Source organism: Heloderma suspectum, chromosome 4 (assembly GCF_057233095.1).
Source record: "Heloderma suspectum isolate Gila_16-S chromosome 4, 16-S_ref, whole genome shotgun sequence".
Taxonomy (NCBI): Eukaryota; Metazoa; Chordata; class Lepidosauria; order Squamata; family Helodermatidae; genus Heloderma; species Heloderma suspectum.
In genome coordinates this window covers 236,849,813-236,876,758 of record NC_139461.1, presented here as the reverse complement: position 1 = coordinate 236,876,758, position 26,946 = coordinate 236,849,813, and the positions used below count along the sequence as shown (strand labels likewise).

Sequence of the window (26,946 nt, the reverse complement as noted above, 5' to 3'; positions counted from 1 at the left end):
GACAACTAATGAACAATAGGAATATCAACTGCTATTAGGATGGCCATCGTAAGTTTTCTGCATAATGCTTGTGATATCCTAATACCTTAAAGTGCTATAGAAGGGGTGGGCAACCTCAGGTCGGGGGGCCAAATCTGGCTCTCCTGGGGTTCCAGTCTGGTCTTTTGCAGTTCTCTAAATGACCATGCCCCCTTCCCCAGATCCCATTGCCTTTCCCCCAACCACCAATCATTTGGTGATTTCCCAGCATTTGTGCCATCTTTCCCCATCCTAAAAGGTTGAGATGCCCCTCCTAAGGCTTAGTTACTGGCAGTAAGAGCTTTAAGCTGCAATATGCTGGTATTTTGGGCTCCGCTCCCTTTGCCTTTGGCTCCACTCACCACTGGAATGCAGCCTGAGAGCTTCTCTGAAATGGAAGCTGGCCCATGGGCTGAAAGAGGTTCCCCACCCTTGCACTAACGACTGGGAAACTTGGAATAGTGCTGCTGTAGTAGTAGTAGTAATGCCGTTAGTGCCTTGACATCTAAACCTGGTCAGTTACTCCTTTAAAATGGAGTCCATTAATCTGACAATGACTAGAGTCAGATCTGACCCGACATGATTGTTCTTATGTGTCAAGTAAATCATGAAGAAATGTATAGACTTGACATTCCAGTTTTAAATGAGGGAGGAGAGTGAGTATCAATAAATCAGTGCTGTTAAATGACAAATAATAGTGTAGTTTGAACGGATGATGGAATGATAAGTATGATGCTGTCTTTGCTTAAATTCTTTAGAACTGTCCGTTTCATTCTCCCTCTGGTCTAAATGCCAGCCCAGGGGCATAATGCCATAATTAGATCTGATTTATTGTTAATAAATAATACCTGAGGCAAGAAGAGTGGAGTATGAAAGGTTGCCAGGTCTTAGAGAGAACCTGCTTAGCCTGCTGAAGTTATTTTTTCATTTCTGTGTTAGGTTGTTATGGCGTAGCCCCTGAAAAGGCAACTGAGGACTGGAAGTGCTCTAGATGCAAAGCTAATGCTTTAGAAGAGGTAAGACTGCCTGGTGTGCCACAGCATTCACTAAAATTCTCTTGTATACATGCATGGGCTTCAAGTCATTACAGTTTGGAGCAATGTTTGCAGCGATGGGATAACTTTTGATGTTGAATTTATTGCAGTCAACAGAACAGACTTGAGATAACTTTTGGAACAGATGTATGTACATGAAAATTCTTCATTAAATTTTAAAGAAAAGTCCACAGAATCCTATGAATTAGCTCTTGTCATGAAATTGGTTCATGGAATTGTCTCTAGGCAAATTGCATGGTTGACTTGTTTTTACCCATGAAATGTATTTGTGTGTTTTCCAAAAGCTCTTGGATGGTGATGATGATGATTTACATTTCTATACAGCCCCATAGCTGAAGCTCTCTGGGCAGTTTACAGAAGTTAAAATGTTAAATACAATATAAAAAGTTTAAAAGTCATTTACATAAAAGCACACAGACAATGTACACAAACAACATACAACTAAAAACAACTTTGAACTGTCAGTCATAACAAAAGACACATCCGGGAACGATTGAAACTAATCATGTGCTCCCAAATGCCTGGGAAAAGGGAGAGGCACCAAAAGGATAATAATGTTGGTGCCAGGCAGACCTCATCAGGGAGCTTGTTCCACAGATTCAGAACTTCATACTGGAAGTGACTGAAATAGTAATACCTTTTGGCGGTAGCTCTTCTGAAATTTCCCTGAGTCGATTCCTTAGGTCAGACATTGAGAATCTTTGTCAAAGTGATTATATTTTATGGTGCTTGTTAAGAATCACTGTCTGGTCTACTGGTTTAAAGAATGCTGTGCTGCTAGGGAAAGGTGTTCTCATGGTCTACCTTGTCTTGCCTGGCTTATAGGCATTGGAGTTGATACAGGTCTGCAAGAGCTAATGCCAAGAAGTACCTATTGAATTAGCTTCTACCAGAATAAAACAGAGATCCTACATCAGCTCCACCTTCCATTGATGGGGGAAGGCATCCTCTTCAGCAATTCCATAATTGGACTTGGTTGCGTGCATTCTACCCAGTATGAGCCATCTCTTATGTTCTCCATCCCTGCAAGCTTCCTGTACAACTGGCTTAGCTCCTCCTCCTTTTTAGTGTGCCAGATTAAGAGCTTCCTCTCAGACGAAAGTGGTTAAAGCACTACCTCAGGTTTCCCCAACCTGGTCCCCTCCACATGTTTTGGACTATAGTTCCCAGCATCCTCATATACAGTCTGAAGTATAGAGCTCTTGTGTCTTTGGGGAATATAAGAAGGTTCCATCAAAAGGATTATTTATTAAGTATTTTTATACAGCTTTTTTATAAAAACCACCAGGATGGTGTACAACATATCAGAACAATAAAGAAAACATAAGCAATAAACCCTTCATAAAAACATCAAAAACAATAAAGGATGAGGGTGTCTTTCTAAGAGAAGCATGTTGATTGACTCTGTTTTGATAATGTGGTTTTTCCCCCTTTTTTGTCAGGATTGCTGTTTGTGCTCACTTCGAGGAGGTGCACTTCAAAAAGCCAATGACAACAAGTGAGTCTCCAGGGGTTACCAAGCAGGGAAGGTCTCTTTCCTAAAATGCATCAACTGCTTACTTAACTCCATGCAGTAGATTTGGGAGTGATGTGCTCCTGTTTGGTGTAGGGCTAGTTGGCAGGGTGGGGGGTTATACAGCCCATATGGTTTCCTGCTATTTGTTCTGAAAGGGAAATGTATGTCTGTTTTCAGGTGGGTCCACGTTATGTGTGCTGTGGCAGTTCTGGAAGCCAAATTTGTGAACATTGCAGAGCGCAGTCCAGTGGACGTCAGCAAAATACCGCTGCAACGCTTCCGGCTGGTAAGCAAACCATCCAGTTCCTATGAGTGGATCAGGAGTTGCAACATATGCTTTATAGGATTCTTGCATCAGGAGTCTGATAAAGCAAGTAAATAAGGCTGTTCAGATCAGATGGCACATATTGCTAGATTTGTAGGATCAGACAGGAAAATATACAGTAAAATAATGAATCTAGGCTGAGATGAGAGAGACAGAAGCATCTGTACTAAGGTATAACACTTGGCATATATCCTGTGCTTTTTATGTGTACTAAGCTCTTAACATACATTATTTCAGTAGTCTGTACGACAGTCCCATAAATTAGGCCAATATTATCCTCTTACTGTAGAAAGGAGACTATTGCTGTGAAATGATAGCCTCCTAAGGCTGTCATGAGTGAGTTTGTGACTGGCACTCCATCCGTTAACTCCCATAAGTAAGCGTTCTCAGCAACATTCCAAGATTAACTTGATGACACTCTTGCAAAATATCAGCGTGCCGAAGAAGCCACCACTTTGCGGAATTACAGTACTCCCTTTTGATTACCTTGTTTGCTAGAAGTGTATTTATTTGCTATATTTGTGTCCTGCCTTTCTTCCAGGGAACTTAGAGTTGCTTACAAGGGTGTTCCCAAATGCCAGGCTTATACTTGCTTGGCTTCAATAATATGCCTTCAGACAACTCTCTGGCTCAAAACTTAATCTGCTAGGGAGTGTAAAAGAAAGTTTTCCAATGTCAACACACACACCCAAACTTCCACACGGTATTATTAACCTTTCTCCTGACTGCGTGAAGGATTATCTTTCCTAGGTAAATAAATATTAGTGATTGTGGGGTTAGAAAACTTTCCTAGGTAAGAGTGGGTGCACTGTAGTGCAAAAAGCATTTTTCTGACCAGTGTCAGATTGAATCTTCCATTTGCATTGTAACTGAGAAAGCCTGATTGTGCAAAGAAAAATGGAAAAGGTAAAACATTTACTTTTATTCTACTGCACCGTTTGTGTGGTGTGATACAGTATGACCAAAGATAGGAATATGAAGTCCTTTCATTAGCAAACAGTTGCATAGTGTTTTATTTTAAGCTACCTTGAGTGTAGGGAAAGGCAGGGTCAAATAATTGGAAATCTATGAAAATCTACAGGGAAATAAGAAATAGACGACTTGAAAAGGGGAAATGTGGTAAACTGAATACCATGAATTCTGATTCTTCACAGGGTTGTAGAGTAGTATTCACTTAAAGGAAGTATCTGGCTGTTGGGGGAGAAAAGTAAGTGCCATTGAAATAAAAGAAGGAGCATAAATGTAGAATAAAACATAAATCAGGATTGACACAGACATCCTGAAAAAAGAATTCCTCACATCTGAAATACTCAGTGCATTCCTCTCATCCCTTCTCCGCTGAAACAATTCTGACTTCTAAAAATTGGGACAGGAAAAAATCTGAGAAAAAAGTACCTATAGATGTTTCTTTGCACTGAGATGAGCATTCATTGCTGATTTGGAGCTTAGACTGTGGGGACACTAGAGCAGCCTTCTCTAACTTGGTGCCATTCAGATGTTTTGGACTTCAACCCCCATCAGCCCCAGCCAGCATTGCCAATGGTCAGGAATGCTGGGAGTTGAGAACATATGAAGAGCCATGCAGAATCAGACCAAAGGCCTGTCTAGTCCAGCATTCTGCCTCTGGGCAGTCCAAAATTCCTAGAGGGCACCAGATTGGGGAAGGTTGCACTAGAGGCTCATCAGGCATGGCATGAGAAAGAATGGGGTATCAGAGACACTGTGCCCTGCAGTTTCTCAGCAGTGTATTGGGTGGGGAAAGCTGACGGATAAGCCAAAAGCGATTCATGAGGAGTCTCATAGTTCATCATCTTGGTGGCAGAAATATTAGCAAGGGTTGACACAATGTAAGAATCATGTTGATACAATATAAGAATCACAGGTAAACATAGCATGCAAATAGATAACACACAAATGGAATTTGGGGACAGATTCACAAAACTGTAATTTTGCGGGGGGGGGAACTGGTTCAGCATTATATACGTCTGTGTACAAGCCAATCTTGTGTGATATAAATTCGCATTTATTTCATGACGTCAGCTGCAGAAATGCAACATCTGAACTGCATTTCAATTTGATATGGCTGAAGTGTGCCTTTTGCAGCTGTGATTACCTAGGCTTCTTGGCACCTGTTGAAACGCCTTGATTGCAATGCTGAATTTGTTCACAGAAATGTGTCTTCTGCAAGAAGCGGCGGAAGAGAATTGCTGGCTGTTGTGTGCAGTGCTCTCATGGCCGCTGTCCTACATCCTTCCATGTCAGCTGTGCTCAGGCAGCTGGAGTCATGATGCAGCCAGATGATTGGCCTTTTGTGGTCTTCATTACTTGCTTCAGGCATAAGATCCCATCCCAAGCGGAGGTAGGTAATGGAGGCTATTGGGCTCCATTTAGACTCAGTATTTTTTGCATAGGATGCATTACTCCTGAACATCTTAGTTAGCCAACTGGGCCCTGGACAGTGGTGAAAGTGATCAGTAATCAAAAGGCATGCAGTTTCAGCAAAACATGGAATTTTGGAAAAACATGGCTAGACTTTATAGTTCTGAAAGAAGATTATGGGAATATTCCCCTTTGTTCACTAGATCCAGGCCTCTGTGTTAATTGATAGCTCTGGGAGGTTTTCTTCCCTTACTATAAAAAAAAATGCACTGGAAGCACTTTGCCTCTTGAGCAACCTTTCATAAGCTTGGAGGTGTTCTGGGAGGCTAAACTATCCAAGCTTGGGCGGGTGGGGGGGCGTGTGCATGTAGATATAGATAGAGATGACTTGACTCTAGCTCCTCTCTTCCCTCAGCGAGCCAAGGCTGCCCTACAGGATCTTGCCGTGGGGCAGCCAGTGATTAGCAAGCACAAGAATGGCCGTTTCTACCAATGTGAAGTGGTCAATCTGACCAAGGAAACGTTTTATGAGGTCAACTTTGATGATGGATCCTACAGTGATAACCTATACCCAGAAGACATTGTGGTATGCTATGTAGTAAGGGATCTGTTCCACTAGAGGGTGTACCATTCTAGGGGACACCTTCTCACATGCTCATATTGCTGAAGTGTCACTGTTCTACCGAAGTGGAACATATTTCTAAAGCACCTGAACAAGGCTCAGTGTATCACTTTGGGTTGTAGGATATAGACTCTGAACATAGCACTTGCATAAGTAGACTCCTCTATTATAAATCTCTCTCCTTCCCCTCCCACAGTTGGTCTATTTGGTGCCTTTAGCACCTTTCCTTAAGGAGGCCAAATAATTCCAGGTGAAGCCGCTGTGGTGGCATCACAAGTCTGAAACATTAGGTATACGGTGTTATTTGTTTCTATTGCCAAACTTTTACCTGTATTATTGATACCAAGTTTAGGGTTATACTGTGACGAATTAGGAAGAATTGGCCGCATTAGAACTGTTCTGGCATAAGACTAAGGCTTGAACAACTTCAAGGCAGGAATTTTCTGTAACGTGGTCTGACAAGTTTCATTCCTGCTATCCCTTGTCTGAGAGAGGACACTTCCCTTTTTTCTTCCCCAATCCCATACATTCATTTAACTGGTAACAGTCTTCAGGGTAGATTACTCTAGGCAATGTTTCTTCTGCCCATTTGCAAGTAGATAATGTTTACCTTTCCCAAACTTTCTCCAATGTGGACAGAGTCAAGATTGCCTCCAGCTGGGTCCCCCAGCCGGAGGGGAAGTTGTTCAAGTGAGATGGACGGATGGTCAGGTCTATGGAGCTACATTTGTGGCCTCACATGTCATCCAGATGTACCAGGTAAGAGAGGGGAGAAATCCTATTTTTTGTATATTGTTCATGACCTACCAACTTGGGGGGCCTCCACCCCTGTTCAGTTCAGCAGTTGTTTGACTGTTGTACAAGCGGCAGGTGAAGTCTATGCTGTAGGCTGGCCTGTACTGGGTAGAAAGGTATAGTTGAGTTACTGTGAAAGCTGCATTGGTTGAGATGACCATTTGAAATTTGTGCCTTCTTAATTTCCCATGTATTTATTACATTTATATCACGCCTTTTTTCCTCATTTAAGGAGCCCAAGGCAGTGTACATAATCCTCCTCTCCATTTTGTCCTCACAACAACAACCCTGTGAGGTAGGTTGGGCTGAGAGTCTGTGACTGGCCCAAAGTCACCCAGTGAGCTTCCATGGCTGAGTGGGGACTAGAACCCAGATCTCCCGACTCCCAGTCCAACGCTCTAGCCATTACACCACACTGGCTCTCTTTACTATTAGCTGATCTTCTATTATCCGCTCCCTGATCACTATAGGGTGTGTGCTTATTCCATGCTTGTCTGCTAGGATCACGTTCAGCAAAAGCATTCCATGCAGCAGTCCATGAGTTCATGGATCATGGTATTGTTGTCTGTGGTCACCTGCCAGCTGTCTGGTTTTTTTCTGGAATTAGGTGGAGTTTGAAGATGGATCCCAACTGATGGCAAAGAGGGATGGTGTATACACACTTAATGAAGAACTTCCCAAGAGGGTCAAGTCAAGGCTGGTAAGTCAAGGAGCAGGAGAAGTTGATCTATGTAGTTCTTTTCATGGAGCAGCATGATAGCTGTCTGATGAGTAGTGGGCATTCTTTTTGTGCCTGGGATTGTTCCATTCCAGATGTTTTAGGCACAGTCACATTGCAGTTACTAAAAAAGATGGTGGGTGCTGCTGAGCAAGTGGGATTATTTCCCTGCAGGGTGCAGTACTAGCTTGTAAGGAGATAGCAAACATTCTGGGTGCAGCTGAGAATTCTTAGGACATTTTAAAATATTGCTTACTGAAAACTTCTAGGCCAGTAGCCAGTCTCACCAAGAGAAAACTTTAAAAGCTGGTTTGGTTTAAATAAGCTGGCTATGCTGGGAGTTACTGTTGGGAAAAACTGTGGGTAGGGCTACGTGTACTCTGTGCTTAAAAAAAAGAAAAGAAAAAGTGCATGCCAAGAAAATCTGGATTCCGTAACCACATCCCTATTCAAAGTAAGCAAATATTTGTGTGTTTTCTTATATAATTGAGTCTGCTTCTGCCAGTCATTTCATTTATTACATTTCTATACCACCCAATAGCCAAAGCTCTCTGAGTGGTTTACAGAGATTAAAAACCCATTATACAAAGTGTAAAACCATTTACAGACAAACATATAAACAGACAGTACACACAGAGACAATATATATCTAAAACAATTTCAAACAATCAGCAATAAGACCAATCCAGGACCTGATTAACCTCATCATATGCTGCCAAATGCCTGAGAGGTTTTAAGTTAACAGTGTTGGTGCCAGGTGGGCCTCATTGAGGAGATCATTCCAAAATTGGGGGGCCACCACTGAGAAGGCCTTGCCCACTTCCAGTCTTGTTCATCCCTCCCCTTTGGACTTATGAGATGTCACAAGGCATCTAGCTCTGAAAATGTGCAGGGAGTCCTCACAACCATAAGGGCTATGAACCATTTTTAAAGGAAGGTGAGATTGTCAGGCTGCTGTGTTCTGCACCCAGTACTGAATTCTGCATTTATGCACAATAGTGGAATACACATAGCCCTATTGTGGAAAGAGCCTAAGTGCACATGTGAATCCAGTACCTATGAGCCTAGGATTTACCATTTAATCTGGATCAACTGCACACTTGTGTGTTCTCTAGGAATCTATTATCTGTGCTCATATAAACTTGAAGTATCTTAACACTACTTTGCCTTTTTCCTCACATGCAATAGATATTAAATATCGATTTCTTTAAAAACTTTTTTAAATGAGCCCTTACTGAGCACAGTACTAGAGATGTGGACATTCAATGAAAGGAGGCTTTGATCCCTTTCCTGACTTGCCCTAATGTCCTTTTAATGGGTAAGCATCCTGAACTGAGGTTTCAGGATCTGTCCAGTAAAACTCATGAATTGTTGTTTGCTTAGAATTAATTCAAAGCCAATCTGTCACCATTGCATTTTGTAGAGAAGAAAGTGGGAAGAATTGGGCCATGTCTAATGCAGAATGTGAGTGCCACTCTCATGGGTAACTATCTTGGTTGATTTTTTTTTTCAGTCTGTTGCCTCTGACATGCGCTTCACAGAGATCTTCACGGAGAAGGAGGTCAAACAAGAGAGAAAAAGACAAAGAGTGATAAACTCACGCTACCGTGAGGATTACATTGAGCCTGCACTGTATAGGGCCATTATGGAGTAGCAGCTGGCAGCAGGATTGCAGTGACCACCTCTAGGTGGATCCTAGCATTCCACCACAGCAGAGGCCAAACAGACAGTCTTCACATCCAGGTTTTTAAAAAAATGAGATAAACTGACTTGATTCTGCAGCACCTTGAAGGTAGTTGTCAAATAATGGAATGGATTTAGCTTTACTGGCAGACTCCAAGTCTAGAATTTGGGAGCACTTCTCTGACTTCCTGAACCAGTTGGCTCACACCAGTTTGATGGCTTCACCTTTCCCAGCAAGTTGCTTTATGCAGTACAAACTGTTCTCTGCCAGAGGCAAATCTTAATACTACCCAGGGAGCAACCCAGACAGCTGCAGTGCTACGGATGAAAACGCCCCCCCCCCTTTCTCCTGGATTAAATGCCTGGTTCTGGGAATGTTTCCTAGCTCACCATCCCTGCACAAAGCTGGCGATGTTACTGGTGCTTGACAGTGAATTCCTTTTTATATTTATAACCCTGTTTTTGTCATGAGCACGCATTTTTTCAGCATCACCTCTGAGACAGAGCCAAGTGAGCTGAAGAAGGGAGAGTGAAACTGATTAACTCTCTTTAGTCCCAACTTCTTGAACCTTTGATTAAGCTTTTGTCCCTATTTTATATTCAGAGACTTATTTACTCATGCGTTTAATTGTAATAGTATGTGCCTATGTAATAGGAAACTGTTTGGAGCCATTTAGCACCGTGCATTCCTCAGGCAAGAGATTCCTGGAAAGTACCCCTCATTAAGACAATAAGGACAATAAGGGATTTCAGGAACCTGTTCCTCCTAGAAAGGCAACAAGTTGGGCCCAGGTATGCAGCAAGGATGCCTTGGAAAATTATAGTTTCATCTTGCTGGCATTGGCTTCAGCTTGTGGGGTGTCTGAGTCCAATTAGAGTATTCATAAAATTATATCAAAGGTCAGCATTACTAGTATTTCCGTTTGGAAGCATTGCGCTGTTTTCCCCCAAAACCATGCCGGTAAGAGTAGCAGCAGGGCATTTGTGTATTTAGTCTTATGTGGGGGAAGGTCAAAGGCTATGATTTCAAGAGGGACACTGCTTCCTTGCAATACAGCCATGGCAGCAGTCTCCATTAAGATGTGGTCCAGAAAAAGTCCAAAGCTGTTACCTTAGCTATAAATACATTCTTGTCTGTGGCCATTAACATGCCCAGATGATTTGATCTTGGAAGATAAATGTACCCTTGCATTCGCTGATTGCTCTGGCAAAGGTTTTGGTACCCCTGCCCTCTGTTTAGCTATTTCTCTTGCTGAGCAAGGATGCTATATAGCATACTTTTAGGGGTGGGATGTCACACAACAGGCTATTGGAGCGAAGGTAAGGCCACTGCTTCTAGATTAGCTATGCAGTATAAATTGCAATTGTTTATGCTAATCAGTTTGTCCTAAATTTGACCAAATTGCTCTTCAGCCTGCCAGCATAGAAAATCTTGAGGCCTTTTCTTGGCTCTTATCTCCCTCTATTAGTTGGAATCCTGGGTGCATCCAGAGGCAGCCCGGAACAGTAGGGGAGATGCAAATCTTGGTAACCAGAATTGACCGGTTCTGTGTATTACTATAGAGTTTGAGCAGGTCAGTCTCTCTAGCACAGCCTTTCCCACCCTGGTGCCTTCCAGATGTTTTGGACTTCAGTTCCCATCAGTCCCAGCCAGCATGACCAGTAGTCAGGAATGCTGGGAATAGTAGTCCAAAACGTCTGGAGGGCACCATGTTGGGGAAGACTGCTGTAGGAGTTGGACCTCTTCAGAAGCACAGTGTATGTGGGATCTTTTTTTGAAATACTGTGTGCAGCTGAATACATGTCTGACAAAACAGACATATTTTTTGGCGCTTTGGTGTTAGGCAGAAGCCATTTTGAGTAATATACTTTGTCAGTATTCCTCGGATTCCCTCAGGTATATTCTTACTGATAAGCAGAGACCTTTCTCTCTCTTCCTGGAGACTCCTGCTCTCCCAGCTGGCATTTCCTGCATCTTGAGTCAGGAAGGATTGTGTTTGCTTGAACTTTTTGCTCAACAGCATTCAGCTGTGCAACATGATATATATTGAAATCCTTCTGTTGGTCTGTTTTTGTATGGCTCACTTGTCAGTATGCTTCGGCTCCAGAAATGGGCTTTTCTGCATCAATAGTACTGAATCATGACTGTAAAAATCAAATTGCGAAACACAAGAGACTTTTCCTTATGATTTTGTCCCAAAATGTCCTTGAATTTAAAATGAAATCTAGAAGGTATGTAACAGCAGATAAAAATGTTGAACTGTAGCTGTACTGTGGTTCAGGGCCTGAGATATTTTATTAATTCATATGAGGGGTTGAGTACATCAGTATGGCTCTGGAAATGGCTTTTCCTGTTCCAGAATGTGGGGAAACGTGATATTAGATTGCTACAGGATAAATGTAAACTGAAAAATTAGTGTACAAACAATATGTTAATGTGAATTCACACTTTGTGATGTCTGAGGATCCTGTCCAGAACTTACCAAAAGCATTTTCTCAACCTAATACCCCATTCTCTTTTGTGGGTGTGTCTATTGTTTTCATCTTGGTCAATTATATTTTTTTCATCTTGGTCAGGCTAGGAAATCAGTGTACTAGCAGAGCAAGTCCTTGTCCCTCCAAAATGCTGATTGTTGATAAATTTTATATATATGTTGATGCAATAACTGGGGCAAGCTCCTTCCTATTGGTGTTCTAATAGGCTTTTGAGGAGTTACTCCACTTTCTTAGCTTCTCCCCCACTTTAAACACAGACATCTGTATTGGGATGCAGCGTGTTCAGCATGAACATCTACACTTTGTGATATAGACATGGTCTGTCATTACTCCCCTTCTCTAAAGCAGACTCCAATAATTTCTGACCTGTCTGAAGTTGTAATGGTTTTGGAATGCCGATGTGAGATGGATACAAGATAGGCAGCTTTATGTATTGTTTTCAACCTGATCTAGTAATATAATTTTGAACTAGACTCAATTGATTAAATCTGAAACACTTTAACTTTGAAAGCCTTGTGTTTTTAATTACACTGCTGAACCTCTGCCACCTATATCAGGTTCTTCCTCGCTTGTGTCAATTTCCAAGTTATATGGGTTTTTCCTCCTTAAACCAGTTCATCCAAACACCCCTTATTGCTCCTTCCCCTCAAAACTACTTAACACTCCAGATTTTATTCAGTAAAATAAAGGCAATACAATTTGCACTTGAACATTTATCTGATTTAGGCCCGTAGCTCCTGATCCAGAAAGTGATAGGCAGATGGAAGGCTAGCTCCCTTATCTGGACCTTCTTAGGAAGCGTGGGAGGTGAATGGAAAGGGAAGGTAAGAAGATGGAATGCTTGCTCGTCTCTTCCCTTCTTAGAGGATGGCATGCAGCAAAACAAACGTAGGAGCAAAATACAAAATACCTGGGCTACACTTTTTAGAACTAATCTATAATTTCCTAGCAGTTTGCAGATACCCAATTTTAGCCCAGGTACCCCATGCTGTATCTCAGATTTCCTGTGCTTAAGAAAAATGTGTATGACACAAAAGCTGTGGCATTTTAACGGTGGGCTTGTTCACACATCACAACAGCCCACCGTGGTTTAATTTACCTGCATGCTGGGCACCATTTTTTTATGCTGCTTGTTGGCACCTAGCTTGCTGTGGCTTGTCATGTCGTGCGAACCCAGGTGGCAGGGGTTGTTTGAGGTTTAGACAGCTCTTCAATAACCCTAAAACAAGCCATGCGCTTGGCTTATTTATTTATTATTTATTATTGCATTTATATCCCGCCTTTATTCCTCTTGCAACGAACCCAAGGCGGCTTACATTATCCTCCTCCTCTCCATTTTATCCTCACAACAACAACCCTGTGAGATAGGTTGGGCTGAGAGTGTGTGACTGGCCCAAAGTCACCCAGTGAGCTTCCATGGCCGAGTGGGGACTAGAACCCGGATCTCCCAGCTCCCAGTCCAACACTCTTGCCACTACACCACACTGGCTTGAACTGGAGTGTGGCTTTTCAAACTGGGCCAATTTATATTTTGGCCTCTACCAATTCCAAATTTACTCCCATCGCAACAAGTAACTGAAATGCCTCAAGGGCCTACAACAGTTGGCAGATGCAGCAGTGGTCAGCAGTGACCTTCTCTGTGCCTGTAGCAGTTCTGTTGAATATGGGGGAATCATAGAACAGTAGGGTTGGAAGGGCCCTATAAGACCATCGAGTCCAACCCCCTAAAGCTAAAGGTGACAGAAAAATACATGGGGAGGGTGCATTTTGCTGTTGGAGGATGAGCTGATAGTGGTTTTGTTGCTTCAACTATATTTACATGGAAATAGAACTTAAAGAACTCTCACCTATTTTGAGTGGCTATTTCACAACCAGTTGTCTCAGTGATATACTGACCTACTAAAACTAGATTCCTCGGGCAATATTTGAGTGTTGATGGGCCAATGTTTTATGTCTGGATAGTGTTGCAACACTTCCACCTCATATTTTGGAGAAGATGCACAAATTCCCTTTTCACCTATGAAAGGTCATGGCAGAAAATCACACACACACCCTTGTTCTTTCCCTTGCCTTCATTTGCCCAGGAAGGAAATTATTAAAGTGTGATGAAGGGTTGATGACTCCTGAAGTCTCTTTCCTGTGTACCTCCACTCTAGGATGGGCATGTTCCCTATCTCACACTCTATCTCATGAAATATTGTGGGTCTACATTTGAAAATTTCAGTTCAGGAGATTTTGAGAAGTGTTTACAGGAGAAGGGGGAAATAGTCTCGTTTCTGGCAACTACAGCCCTGTGTTTGCTGCAGTGCTCCCTTGCAATGCAGTCCAGACCAATCTCTGTTCTAGAGGACCCATATCCAATACATGACTATGTAGATGTGTGTTAGTCACACACTTTACTGTTCTAACCAAGAATTGGTCTGTGGTATTCTAGTCTGCACACTTGTAAATGTTTCACCTCCTTTTAAGTGGATTTGTTTTTATGCTCTCTGCCCTCGTTCATGCCAGGTCTCTGCAGGCACTGTATGTGGCAATTACTAGACAGTAAAGAGGCTGGAAGGAGGAAGCTCTGGGGCTGCCTGTTCTGCTGTTTGCAGGATACAGGGAGAGCTGGCAGGAGGCCTAGGAGCTGTCATGACATAAAGACGGCATCCGCCTGCCACTCGCCCAGGGTATGAACATAAGGTCAGGCTTGTCCTCTCAGCTTGTGTGTGAGGCCCAGACAGAGCTAGAGGAAGACTTGCACAGTAGCTCTCTGTGCTTGTTCTAGGGAAGTGGGAGGAAAGCCAACAGGAGCTGCTTTAGAGGTGCAAGGGGAGCTCAGGGCTCCAAAGGAGAGTGGTGTGCTGAGATTTTTTTTTAAATCGCCACTGACTTTGTTTGTTGGCACTTGACATAGAGCAGGAGGTGGGGAGTAGCGTAGGCAAGCCCGACCTCTTTAACCGTGCCCTTCCTTTAACTTACTATGATCCCCAGAACAGGCTGGGATAGAAATCCATATAAGCAAATAAGAATTGACCAATTTTAATATGCGCAACAACGAATCATATCCCAAATTGCTGGTGAGGAGAGTTTAGGGATGGGGTCACTGGGCTGCTAGCACTGCTGTGTTGCTTGAAAACCATGAGGAGCTAAAGGCACGTTGAAGCCTGATGAGCTTACATGACCGCATCTGGTAGGTATTCTAGTATTCACATCCCTGATCCTCCTAAATGTTAAGGGAGGGCTGATTTCCCTCTGGCGTGCTATATCTGCTTGTTTGGATCCCTATGGTGTATTGATGTGTTTTATTTGTAAGACATTTGTAACCTAACTTTTCATTTCAAATTAAAATGCCAAGATGGCTGCAATCAATGATAAAAATTATCAGAACTCCTTAAACTAAAAAACTTAATAGTTAAAGTACACTTAGAAATAGCTTCCTTACAGGTCCATTTGGACCTGGGGAGTATCTGTGAAAAATAAATTTAAGTGATACTGACTATGCACTCTTATCTAAAAATGCAAGTGCTTTGCAGGATCAGGCATGGTCCAGTCCAGTATTTTTTGCAAGGATCCCAGCAATCATCTGGCACTATGTGATCTACTAAAATTAGCTGTTGGATCCTGGTCTACCTTATAGGTGACTTTTTGACCTTAGCTCCTATGACTGATCCTAGAGAGACAGTGGTAGCAAGTGAAATATTATTTGCACAGGTTAGCTTTATATTGCAGGAGCTTGATTATGTAGGTCATTTCTTATACTCCTCTCTACCTCATGACATCCCTGGAGCATTCCCTGATGTTCAGCTTCCATTAGCTTCAATGGCTGGCACAAACGCCATTGTGTTTCCCTCCAGCCTGACTTGGCTAGAAGCCAGGGAGAGAGCGGGATTTTGCCTCACAAAATCATTCCTTGCATGGCCTGATGTAACACAGCCTTCACCCCCTGTCCCCACATGTTTAGTTTGAAATGTCACTCTGGACCCATTGCAAACAAGAAAGTAAGGTGTACTATGCCCTACTGTGTCATTGTGCTATCTGGCAGGACACAACCTCTGGCTTAAGTGTACCTCCATCACCATCCCAAGAGCTTTGGACAGATTAAGGATGGCAGGAAAGAGAGGAGAGGGGCTAAAGTCAGTTATGCAAGTCTGCAACCTTTCCCAGCTCTCTTCTAGATTATGCAGTAAGCTTTTCCTTGAGTAACCCTGAGAGCTGCTGAGACAGTCAGTCTAGGCCAGCATTGGAGAACCTTTTGCCCTCCAGATAGCGTTTGAATACAACTCATCTCTGACCATTGGCCATGTTGGCTGGGGCTGAAGGGAGCTGAAGTCCAACAACATCTGGAGGGCCACAGGTTTCCCACCTAGGTCTACGCCATGCCTGCCACATCAACTAGAAGAGAGTCAAGGAAGGTGCTTTAGCTCTGTGGCCTTGAACAAAGCTGCAGTGTCTTCCTCCATTATCTCTTGTATGACCTGCTCTGCTCTGTCATGCTCCAGCTGAGCAGGGAAAGAGAGTGTCCGTTCCCATCTGCAAAGGAAGCTGTAGAACCCCCACCCCTGGGTCTGCAAGCAGTGGCAGGCCCAGCTCCTGGGTAATTGTGGCGCCAATCCAGGCTGTGCTCAGCAGCACCGCAAGGCCAGTGAACTTTGCTAAGTCCTTGAAAACTGGGCAATGCCTGCCAAGAGCAAATAAACTCACAGGCTGGTCAATAAACTTTACTCTCTCCCCAGTAAGAGCATGGATCCATTCAAGGTTCTGATGGCCGATGCCCCTGTAGCATCTCTTTCATTGTCAACAGTTCCCCCTAGCAAGGGTGGGCCCAAGGACCCTATGACAAAAGAATGGAGGCAGCTCTCCAAATGGCCTTCAAAGTTTCAGCCACAACCTATAGCACATCTGCCATTAGCTCCTTCTTCACCAGGGCAACATTCAAGTGGGCAGAGCAATTAGTGGGTATGGAATCTGTGCCCAAGCACGTGAAGGATGGCCTAAGGAAAATCTCTTACACAGACGCCCTTCTTGCTGATTCCTCCCTGGATGCCCTACAACTTGGAACCAGAGCTATGTCTGTCAATACAGTGGCAAGGATAACCATTTGATTTAGTCACTGGGACATCGACCCAATTTCTCAGGCACCATTGGCAAACTCTGCATGTTTGCAGTCACTAGACCTTTTGGGGAACCACTGGATTCAGATTTGGTTGAGAATAAGAACAAAAAAACCCACCCATGGCCAAAAGGAGGAATTAACATAAAAGCCTTGGCAGTCCTTTAATTTTAATCAAAGTACCACCAGAATTAACCTTTCCAGAGGTTATAGGTCCAGATGGCACCAGCCCTCTCAAACTTCAGTCCTCCTCCTCTACATATGCATTGACTTCCAAGTACAATGAGGCCAAAGAAGAACTCTGCACGGTGCAATACCACCCTAGTGGGCCATAGCAGAATGTAATTTGGGTTGAAATTGAAGCAGTTGGTGGTGGACACAGTGTCTGAGAGCTACTTCCTGGAATTTATACACAGGCCACGACCCAAGTTTATCACCTCCTGCTGCTAGAATAATTGAATGAAATACCAGAACTTCCTCAGGGCCATCCAGCTCTTAATTGGGATCAGAGCGACAAAGCCAGTGCCAAAATCCCAGACCAGATGCAGAGTCTATTCTGTCTTTTTATTTCGCAAAAAGAAGGGGAGATCAGAGCCATAATGGACTTGAAATGGCTGAACAAGCATCTCAGCAAGAGGAATTTCAAAACAGAAATGCTGAAATCAATCATAGCAGCCATCAGTGAACAGGGCTTCCTAGATCTCTGTGATGCATATTACCACATCCCTATCTGGAGGAAACACTGAAATTCTTCCATTTTTCTTACAGCAGCCAGCATTTTCAGTATCAAGCTCTTCTTTTCACCCTGACCTCACTACCCAGAACCCTCACAAAAACTCTAGTGGCCTTGGTAGCTCACCATAGATTTGTATAAGGGAATTGTGATCTTGGCAGTTTTATCTGGCAGAGAGAGGGCCTTTTTGGTGGCCCTTTTCAGAGGGCCTTGGCAGAGAAAGGGCCTTTTCGGTGGTGGCGCACCAGTTATGGAATGATCTGCCTGATGAGGCCTGCCTGGTGCCAGCATTGTTATCTTTTTGGCTGCAAAGTGGCAGCTGTGTTGTCTGTCCCGAGGGACCTCACCTCACAGCTGCCCCAGAGTAAAAGGCTCATGTAGATGGGGCCTTGGTCACTGTTTCCAATTAGTCTGACAACACTCACATATCATACTAGGTTCTGGGTGACAGCATTTAGCATTAAATCTAGGGTCCCCTCCCCCCTGGTGGGTTCCATGACCAACTGTTCTAGGTCACAGTCATTTAGGCCATTGAGAAATTTAACCTCTTTGTCATTGCTGGAACATGCATTTACCCATTCCATGTGATGGTAATTGAAGTCACCCATTATTACAGCACTTCCTCCAGCAAGCAAACATCTTGCTTTCCAGAGAACTCCCCTAGGATGCCTGCTCAAGCAATGCCCTGTGCTGCAAAGTATCAGTGAAAGAGTCCCGGAGCCCAAGTGGGTCCCACAGCAGCAGGCAGCCTAAGGACATTATTAGCTTTCATTTGGTTTCTAATCGTCACTCCTAATCTACCTGCCCATCCTTGGCTGAGGGAGCTGGAAGGTGGGACCAGGTTTACCTGTAAACTGTTCCCTGTAGATGGTGATGATAATTATTCTCACCTCAGAGAAAGCTACAAGTTGGCAATTAGTGCTACAAAGACTCAAATGATGTTGTCCCATAGCAACGTGGTGCTGCCAGAACTCCTGCATGTCGGGGGGAGGAGTGGCAGAGCACAGGGAAGCAGGGGGGAGTACGAAGCCATTTCATTCAATTATAGCATAGCACACATCTACCCCTCGGATACAGTAGCAGCACATTTTCTACATTCATTCACATTCATATCTGCAAATCTTTGACTGATTTGACCAATCAGTTTTGAGACTCCCTAGAGTCTCCTCTGCTGTCCCTTGGGAAAGGAGTGCTCAGTTTGGCATGTTGAATGCTCATTCCTACTCAGCAATAGTTCTCAAGAGCCCCATGGATGGAATAATCAGCTGAATTAGCTCTGGGCAAGTACGGGGGGCGGGGTGTGTGTGTCAGCAGTGGGGAGCACAGCCACCGCGCTGCTGGCATGTGGCCCCTCACGTGATTGCTCAGACCCCATTCACACGGTCTCAGCCTCTTCCTTCCTGAAAATACCCCCTTCCAAATAGGATGTTTAAAAGCCTCCATTGACACCAATGGAGACTTTTAAAACGCCTGATTGCAGCATGGGAGGGGCAACCTTTTTGAGGAGTGAGTTAGTTCTCTGCCCCTGCTTCCATTAGCTTTGGAAAAAGTCTCCTTTGGTGTCAATGGAAACCTTTTTCAAGCTTAAATCCAGCATGGGAGGGCCAATTTTTCAAGGGAGGCTTGCAGCTTTGGGGAGGGGGAGCTAGCCCTCCCCTCTCTAGCAGCGGCCCTCTCCGACAATCCCCCCCATGCCACAATTAGCTCATAAAAGGTCTCCATTGGTGCCAATGGAGACTTGATCCAAGCCTGATGATGTACCACAGTGGGGTTAAAGCAGGGGAAATGTGTTATTTCCAATCACTGCAGAGATTGGAGATTTTCAGCTGGGGACAAGCTGACAGGCTGGATGGGGACCCATCATAGGCCATATCAAGCTTGTGGTACAGAGGTTCCCTAGGCCTGTCCTAGCCTATCTTGCAGACCTGTGACTATATTCCTGTACTGGGGCAAGATTTCTAACAACCCAAATATTCTTAATATGGCCTTCCCCAACCTGGTGCCCTCCAGATGAGTTGCATTACTACAACTCCCATCATGATAATCCCTCCTATTGTGCAGAGTACAGATTATTAGCTGTTTGTACTCTGTACTAAGAAAATGGGGGGGTGCACTTTAAGGGATAGTTCTATAATTTAAAGGTAGGAATGACCAACGTCTTACTGGGAAAGGGGGACAGATGCATCCTCAGCCAGCCTGCTCAAGTGCCAGGCCCTCCTCTGGCTATCCTGTGCTGGTTGCATCAAGCCAGGTTGGGGAAAGCTGTATTAAAGATATTTATGTTAGAAATCCTGCCCCATCACTTAATGCAGGGTGCTTGGCAGGTCTGCATATGCCGCTAAGCACCACATAAATGCCACCTCTAATCTGGTGGGCACCCACCATAAAGCAATATAACCTTCCAGAGGTTCCTAGGGCATCTGCTTGTTTAACAATGAGAGACGGTGCCAGCAAGCTTGGGGGTGACTGGGACATCTGTGCTTGGGGGGCATTCCTCCCAGCCCTCCAGCAAGCACACCTCCTGGTGCTAAATTGCTAAATCTGGGTTATCACAAGACCTCTGGGGCATCCTGTTCCTTTTGCATGGGGTGCTTGGTGGGTCAACAGTTAGCATCTTGCCCCAGTTAAACACTATATCTCGTGCCATTTCTGAGCAAGCAGATGCACTGTCCAATATGCAAAGCTGCTCCGGTTGCTAGGTAACATCCTGGCTTTTTTCTGCTCCGATCCTACAAGTATCCATGCAGCCAGAACTGAAATATGATAGTGGTGGATAAGCTAATTTAACACAGGACTTCACGCTTGACCTCTGCCCCCTAACTTTGTGGAGTATGAGGACTGTGCCCTAGAAACACGGTGCAACATGGAGGGGTGTGGGTGAAAAGGCTTCATCCTGTAAAAGGCACCTAGCAACAGTTTCCCTTATACTGGCAGCTCTTGCATATATACAAACACCAGTACTTGTTACTGTCCAGGGACAATAACCCTAAACCACCCTGCACACTGCAGATAGCAGTGCAGGCAGTTCAGAGCCTGTGTGTTTTGCTGTTGCTAAACTAGGTGTACATCACAGCTTTGTATGTGAGCAGGCTATGCAAAAATCTGTCCTTTGCAACCTGACTGATTTGCTCCATTTTGACTCAGAAGGACAAAGTCTCTCTATAGACTGTGCTTGCCAGAGGACGGAAGAATCTGTAGGTGCAGCCTATGCTGGAGTATTCTCCTGCCCTGCTGTGTGTGTGTGTACACGCGCGCACACACACACATATTTTGCAGGTGCAATTATTCTGCTGTGGATTCACAGTTCAGCTTTTCCGATCTGAAGAGTTGCCAGGTTAACAGATGCTGTGGCACGAATTCAGTCATCCTGCTCCTGGGGATATTTTTAGGTCACCCTCTATTAGTGCACAAGCATAGAAATTAGAACCTGAACCATCAGCAGCCTTTCCTAGTCAGCAATTCAGGATGGCAAAGCAGTTTTGGTGGTCTGTTGCTAAGGGAAATGCTTGGGAACCCGGATGAGGCCAGGGCACAACTATTGGAGGCAGGAGAATTATGCTGATTGGGGTAGCAGGGTGTCTGCTTTAAAAAGCAGTGCTCTGACCTCAAAGGGGAGATTGTACTGCAGGAGTAGTATTACAATCAATATATGTATGTGTAGGATTCAGGGAGTGTCTAACAGCCACTGTTTTATGTCTAGTTAAGCTTTTATAATATTCAGAGCAGGAAAATCACACTGTGAGGTAAGTGTATTCTATGTCCGGCAGCAAATACAAAACTGATTGGACAAATCAGTCAAAGATTTGCAGATATGAATGTGAATGAATGTAGAAAATGTGCTGCTACTGTATCTGAGGGGTAGATGTGTGCTATGCTATAATTTGGGTGGCAGCTGGTTTATCTGTGAACATGTTTCAAAATCCTGAAAATGTCACAGATTCTATCACAAAGGGCTATGTGTGACATAGCCTGCCTTAGAAAGCACTGACACCTTTAAAAGGCATTAATGTTTGGGGGGGAGCACAAACTCATGCAATGATAGAGTAGAAACATCATAACTAAATATGGCCAAGCTCCATGATTGGCTCATGTGTTCTATTCAGCTTCCTTCTCTCCACCTCACCACTCTCATCTCCAGCAGCCTCTTAAAAGTGTGGCTATGGTCCAGCCAAAGCTGAGCTCCCATTGATCAATTTTAGTGAGATCAGTACTTGCATAAATCTCTCCCCCTTGCAATATGGGCATATGGGCTAAGCTAGACAAGATGCTGGAAAAGCAATGATCAAATCTCCTGCAAGTTTTCTTGTACGTTCCAAACAGCTGTGTGTGTGTGGGGGGAGTCAGATCAGAGAAGTGGCACTGGCAGAGGAAATGTTTAACTCTCTCCCATGCATTTTTCCTGATCTAAGCCAGCCCCTCTCCAAAAAGCTGTTCTTTGTTCTGCAGAGGAAAATATGCAGGAATGATGTAGGCACCTGTACACTTCCCCTCCATGAGCAAATAGCAGCTGGGGAGGCAGGATTTAGATGAGGGAAATGGCACAGGGGGATGCTTACACATTCCCTCCCTCAGCACTGCTTCCCAGATCCAGTTTGCCACCCTCCCCATGGATCTCCCAGTCTCTCATCCAGTTCAGCCATGAATGTATGTATATATGTATGTATTGGAATTTTTTTATACTGCCCTTCAGCTAAAGACTTTGAGCAGTGTACAGTACAAAATTTTAAGACACTTCTAAACCAAGGAACTTAAAAGTTTGGAAACAAATCAGCAGATACATAGGAACAAGAAGGCTAATAGACTCATACTAACAGTCTGATGGTGAAAAGAAAATCCGATGCTATAAAGAACAATATTGTTTAGGAACTTGGAATGTAAGGTCAATGAATCAAGGTAAGCTGGAGGTGGTCAAACATGAGATGGCAAGATTGAACATCAACATCTTGGGAATCAGCGAACTAAAATGGACAAGCATGGGCAAATTTAATTCAGGTGACCATCATATCTACTACTGTGGGCAAGAATCCCTTAGAAGAAATGGAGTAGCACTCATAGTCAACAAAAGGGTGGGAAAAGCAGTACTGGGATACAACCTTAAAAATGATAGAATGATCTCAGTATGAATCCAAGGCAAACCATTCAACATCACAGTAATTCAAGTCTATGCCCCAACCACTGAGGCCGAAGAAGCTGAGGTTGATCAGTTCTATGAAGACCTACAACACCTTCGAGAACTAACACCACAAAAAGATGTCCTCTTCATCATAGGGGATTGGAATGCTAAAGTAGGAAGTCAAGAAATCACCGGGATAACAGGCAAGCATGGCCTTGGTGTACAAAATGAAGCAGGACAAAGGCTAATAGAGTTTTGCCAAGAGAACACGCTGATCATAGCAAACACTCTTTTCCAACAGCACAAGAGGCGACTCTACACATGGACATCACCAGATGGTCAATATCGAAATCAGACTGATTATGTCCTTTGCAGCCAAAGATGGAGGAGCTCTATAGAGTCAGTAAAAACAAGACCTGGAGCTGACTGTGGCTCAGATCATGAGCTTCTTGTTGCAAAATTTCGGCTTAAATTGAAGAACGTAGGGAAAACCACTAAACCATTCAGGTATGACCTAACTCATATCCCTTATGAATATACAGTGGAGGTGAGGAATAGATTTCAGGGATTAGACCTGTTAGACAGAGTGCCTGAGGAACTATGGACAGAGGTCCGTAACATTGCTCAGGAGGCAGCAACGAAATCCATCCCCCAAAAAAAGAAATGCAAGAAAGCCAAGTGGCTGTCTGATGAGGCTTTACAAGTAGCTGAGGAAAGAAGGGAAGCGAAAAGCAAGGGAGAAAGGGGAAGATATATCCAACTGAATGCAGAGTTCCAGAGAATAGCAAGGAGAGACAAGAAGGCCTTCTTAAATGAACAATGCAAAGAAATCGAGGAAAACAACAGAATGGGAAAGACTAGAGATCTCTTCAAGAAAATCGGAGATCTCAAGGGAACGTTTTGTGCAAAGACGGGCATGATAAAGGACACAGAAGAACTATACAGGAAAGATCTGAATGTCCCTGATAGCCATGATAGTGCAGTCACTGAACTTGAGCCGGACATCCTAGAGAGTGAAGTCAAGTGGGCCTTAGGAAGCATTACTAACAACAAAGCTAGTGGAGATGACAGTATTCCAGCTGAGCTATTTAAGATCCTAAAAGATGATGCTGTGAAAGTGCTGCACTCAATATGCCAACAAATTTGGAACACTCAACAGTGGCCACAAGACTGGAAAAGGTCAGTTTACATTCCAATTCCAAAGAAGGGCAATGCCAAAGAGTGTTCAAACTACCGTACAATTGCGCTCATTTCACATGCCAGCAAGGTGATGCTCAAAACAAGCTGGGTTTCGGAGAGGCAGAGGAACTAGAGATCAAATCGCCAACAACAAACTGTGGCAAATTCTGAAAGAGATGGGGGTACCAGACCACCTTACCTGTCTCCTGAGAAACCTGTACGAGGGTCAAGAAGCAACAGTAAGAACCAGACATGGAACAACCGATTGGTTCAAAATTGGGAAAGGAGTACGACAAGGCTGCATATTGTCACCCTGCTTATTTAACTTATATGCAGAGTACATCATGAGAAATGCTGGGTTGGATGAATCAGAGGTCGGAATTAAGATTGCCGGGAGAATTATCAACAACCTCAGATACGCAGACGATACCACCCTAATGGCAGAAAGCGAAGAGGATCTAAAGAACCTCTTGTTGAGGGTGAAAGTGGAGAGTGCAAAAGCTGGTTTGAAACTCAACATTAAAAAAAACTCAGATCATGGCATCTGGCCCCATCACTTCCTGGCATATAGAAGGGGAAGAAATGGAAGCAGTGACAGATTTTATTTTCTTGGGCTCCAAGATCACCGCAGACGGTGACTGTAGCCATGAAATTAAAAGACGCTTGCTCCTTGGGAGGAAAGCTATGGCAAACCTAGACAGCATAGTAAGAAGCAGAGACATCACCTTGCCGACAAAGGTCCGCATAATCAAAGCTATGGTTTTCCCAGTAGCAACGTATGGCTGTGAGAGCTGGAGTATAAGGAAGGCTGAGCGCCGAAGAATTGATGCTTTCGAACTGTGGTGCTGGAGAAGACTTTTACGAGTCCCTTGGACTGCAAGGAGGTCAAATCAGTCAATCCTAAAGGAAATCAACCCTGAGCGCTCATTGGAAGGACAGATACTGAAGCTGAAGCTCAAATATTTTGGCCACCTAATGCGAAGAGAAAACTCTCTGGAAAAGACCCTGATGCTGGGAAACACTGAAGGCAAAAGGAGAAGAGGACGGCAAAGGATGAGATGGCTAGATAGCATCGCTGATGCAATGAATATGGACTTGAGCACGCTCCGGGAGAGAGCGCAGGACAGGAAGGCCTGGTGTGCTATGGTCCATGGGGTCATGAAGAGTCGGACACGATTGAACAACAACTAACAGTCTTAGAAACCTAAGCCAAATAAAAACATGTACACTGCTTGCCAGAAGCCAAACAGAGAGGACATCAATCTTACCCCCTTGACAGGAAGTTCAACAGAAAAGGCCCCATCCTGTATTTCCGCCAGCCTTGCCTCATTTCATAGTAGAACATAGAGTAGGGCCACATACAACAATTGTAACATATAGGCAATCTCATATGGAAGCAGATGGTCTCAGATAGCTTTGTCCCAAACTGTTTAGGGCTTTGCAGGTAAGGGCTGATTCATGGCAATTGCATGTGCTGTATATAGACATATATTTGCATTGTGAACACCATAAAATGGGAAGGGGAGACACTAAAGGGTCACATAGTCAGCCTGTGCTAGGAAGTCATCATCAGCCACAATTGCGTTGGTGCGCTGCATGTTTGTTCACACTTTGTGGTTGTTACTGCTGCAAACAGTAGCGCATGCATGATGAAGCACATGCTATGTAATGTAAGAATCTGCCCCAACACTACCCAGCCCAGAATCACTGATGTAAGACTTCCTCCAGTATGCAATGCTGGCCCAACTGCACAAACAACCCAGGCAGTTGCTTGGGGTACCAATGGGTGCCAGGGAAGCTGTGCATTATCTGAAGGACAGGGTTTCTTGCAAAATCATAGTGCAGCCTTTCCCAGCCTGGTGTCCTCCAGATGTTTTGGACTACAACCAGAATCCCTGACGATTGACTATGCTGTCTGTGGCTGATGGAAGTTGAAGTCCACTACATGTGGAGGGCACCAGGTTCCGGAAGGCTGCCATAGCAGATGCCAGTACGTATCTCTCCAACTATGTGCTGCTACTGCTTGAGGCAGCAAGTTGTCTTCGGCCAACGTTGGTCTTGTGTGCTAGGATTTTCTTTTGGTAGGCATTTTATTTTATTCATTAAAACATTTGTTTAGGTAAATCAAAATTGGCTTATTTCATCCTTGCTTTCAATAGCTTAATAAGCACTGGAGCTACTGCATGTTGAAAACTGCTGAAGGGAATAAGCCCTTTTTATCTACAGGTTTACTGAAGGACTCCTATGAGTATATTTACAAAATACAAACTGACTGACCACATGAATGGTGTCCCTTAGACATAGCAGCACCCATCACAATAGATTGTTGGAAGGATGATCTGGGACAGGTATTAACTATGAGCAAGCCAAGCTTTTTTTTGGTGGTGGTGGTGGGAGGTTGATGTTACTCTTCTGTTGTTGTTGTTGTTCGTCCTGTCTGGGGATGATGGGAATTGTATTTTAACACATCTGGGGAGTACAAGGCTGGGGAAGGCTGATTATATGTACACCTCCCAGGGATATCTTCTAATAGGTGTTAATATTTATTGATACTGCTGTGTAAACCTCTAGTTATATGATCAAAAGTGAGACTACAGGGTATCTCATCATCCCATTAGATTAACACAGGGAATCAAAATATCTGGTCTTCTTTTGGAAGTAGGCTTCTCCCTTTCTGAATCAATGAATCCCCCTCAATCCTTAGCTTCAGCCACACTTCCATGACAGTGTCAGGGGTTGCCTTCCCCACCCTGGCTTCTGCCAGATGCTTTATTAATACTACAGCTCTCATCAGCCCTAGCGAACATGGTCAATGGGCAGGGGTGATGGAAGCTGTTTAGAGCATCTGTTACAGTTACTCTACAGTTACAGTGTGGGGAATGCTGGCCTGAGGGATCCCTTCCAGGATCCCTTGCAGCCTCTGACTGCAAAAAAGTAAATAAAGTTCAAAGACACCGAATTGGATGTCAGCCGATTTATTGAGCAACAGTGGAATGCATGGATGATGCCTCACCCTGTGGAAATGAGAGGCCTAACACTGGCATTACCAGCCTGCTGGCACCACTTGAAGTACTTCTCTTCTGTTGTCGTGTTCCCAGAAGAATTCCAGGGAAACTATGTTGCTGCTGTATAAACTGCCAGCTCCAGTTCACATGGGTATTGACCTCCACTTAGCCACACTGGATAAATAACAATGTTTTTAGTTTCTTATTCAGGAAC

At 44.0% G+C, this 26,946-nt stretch overlaps 1 protein-coding gene across 1 annotated transcript in view; it reads left to right on the top strand.

Annotated features, from left to right (window-relative positions):
• KDM4A (lysine demethylase 4A) overlaps positions 1–12,109 on the top strand; it is a 31,073-nt gene extending 18,964 nt beyond the window's left edge. The window contains exons 15-22 of the mRNA XM_084852782.1: positions 958–1,034; positions 2,516–2,571; positions 2,767–2,875; positions 5,085–5,273; positions 5,709–5,879; positions 6,555–6,674; positions 7,318–7,410; positions 8,942–12,109. Of these exons, the coding sequence (XP_084708908.1) occupies positions 958–1,034; positions 2,516–2,571; positions 2,767–2,875; positions 5,085–5,273; positions 5,709–5,879; positions 6,555–6,674; positions 7,318–7,410; positions 8,942–9,082 (956 nt within the window). The 3' untranslated portion in view covers positions 9,083–12,109. The remainder of the gene's footprint in view (positions 1–957; positions 1,035–2,515; positions 2,572–2,766; positions 2,876–5,084; positions 5,274–5,708; positions 5,880–6,554; positions 6,675–7,317; positions 7,411–8,941) is intronic.
• The last annotated feature ends 14,837 nt before the right edge of the window (positions 12,110–26,946 follow it).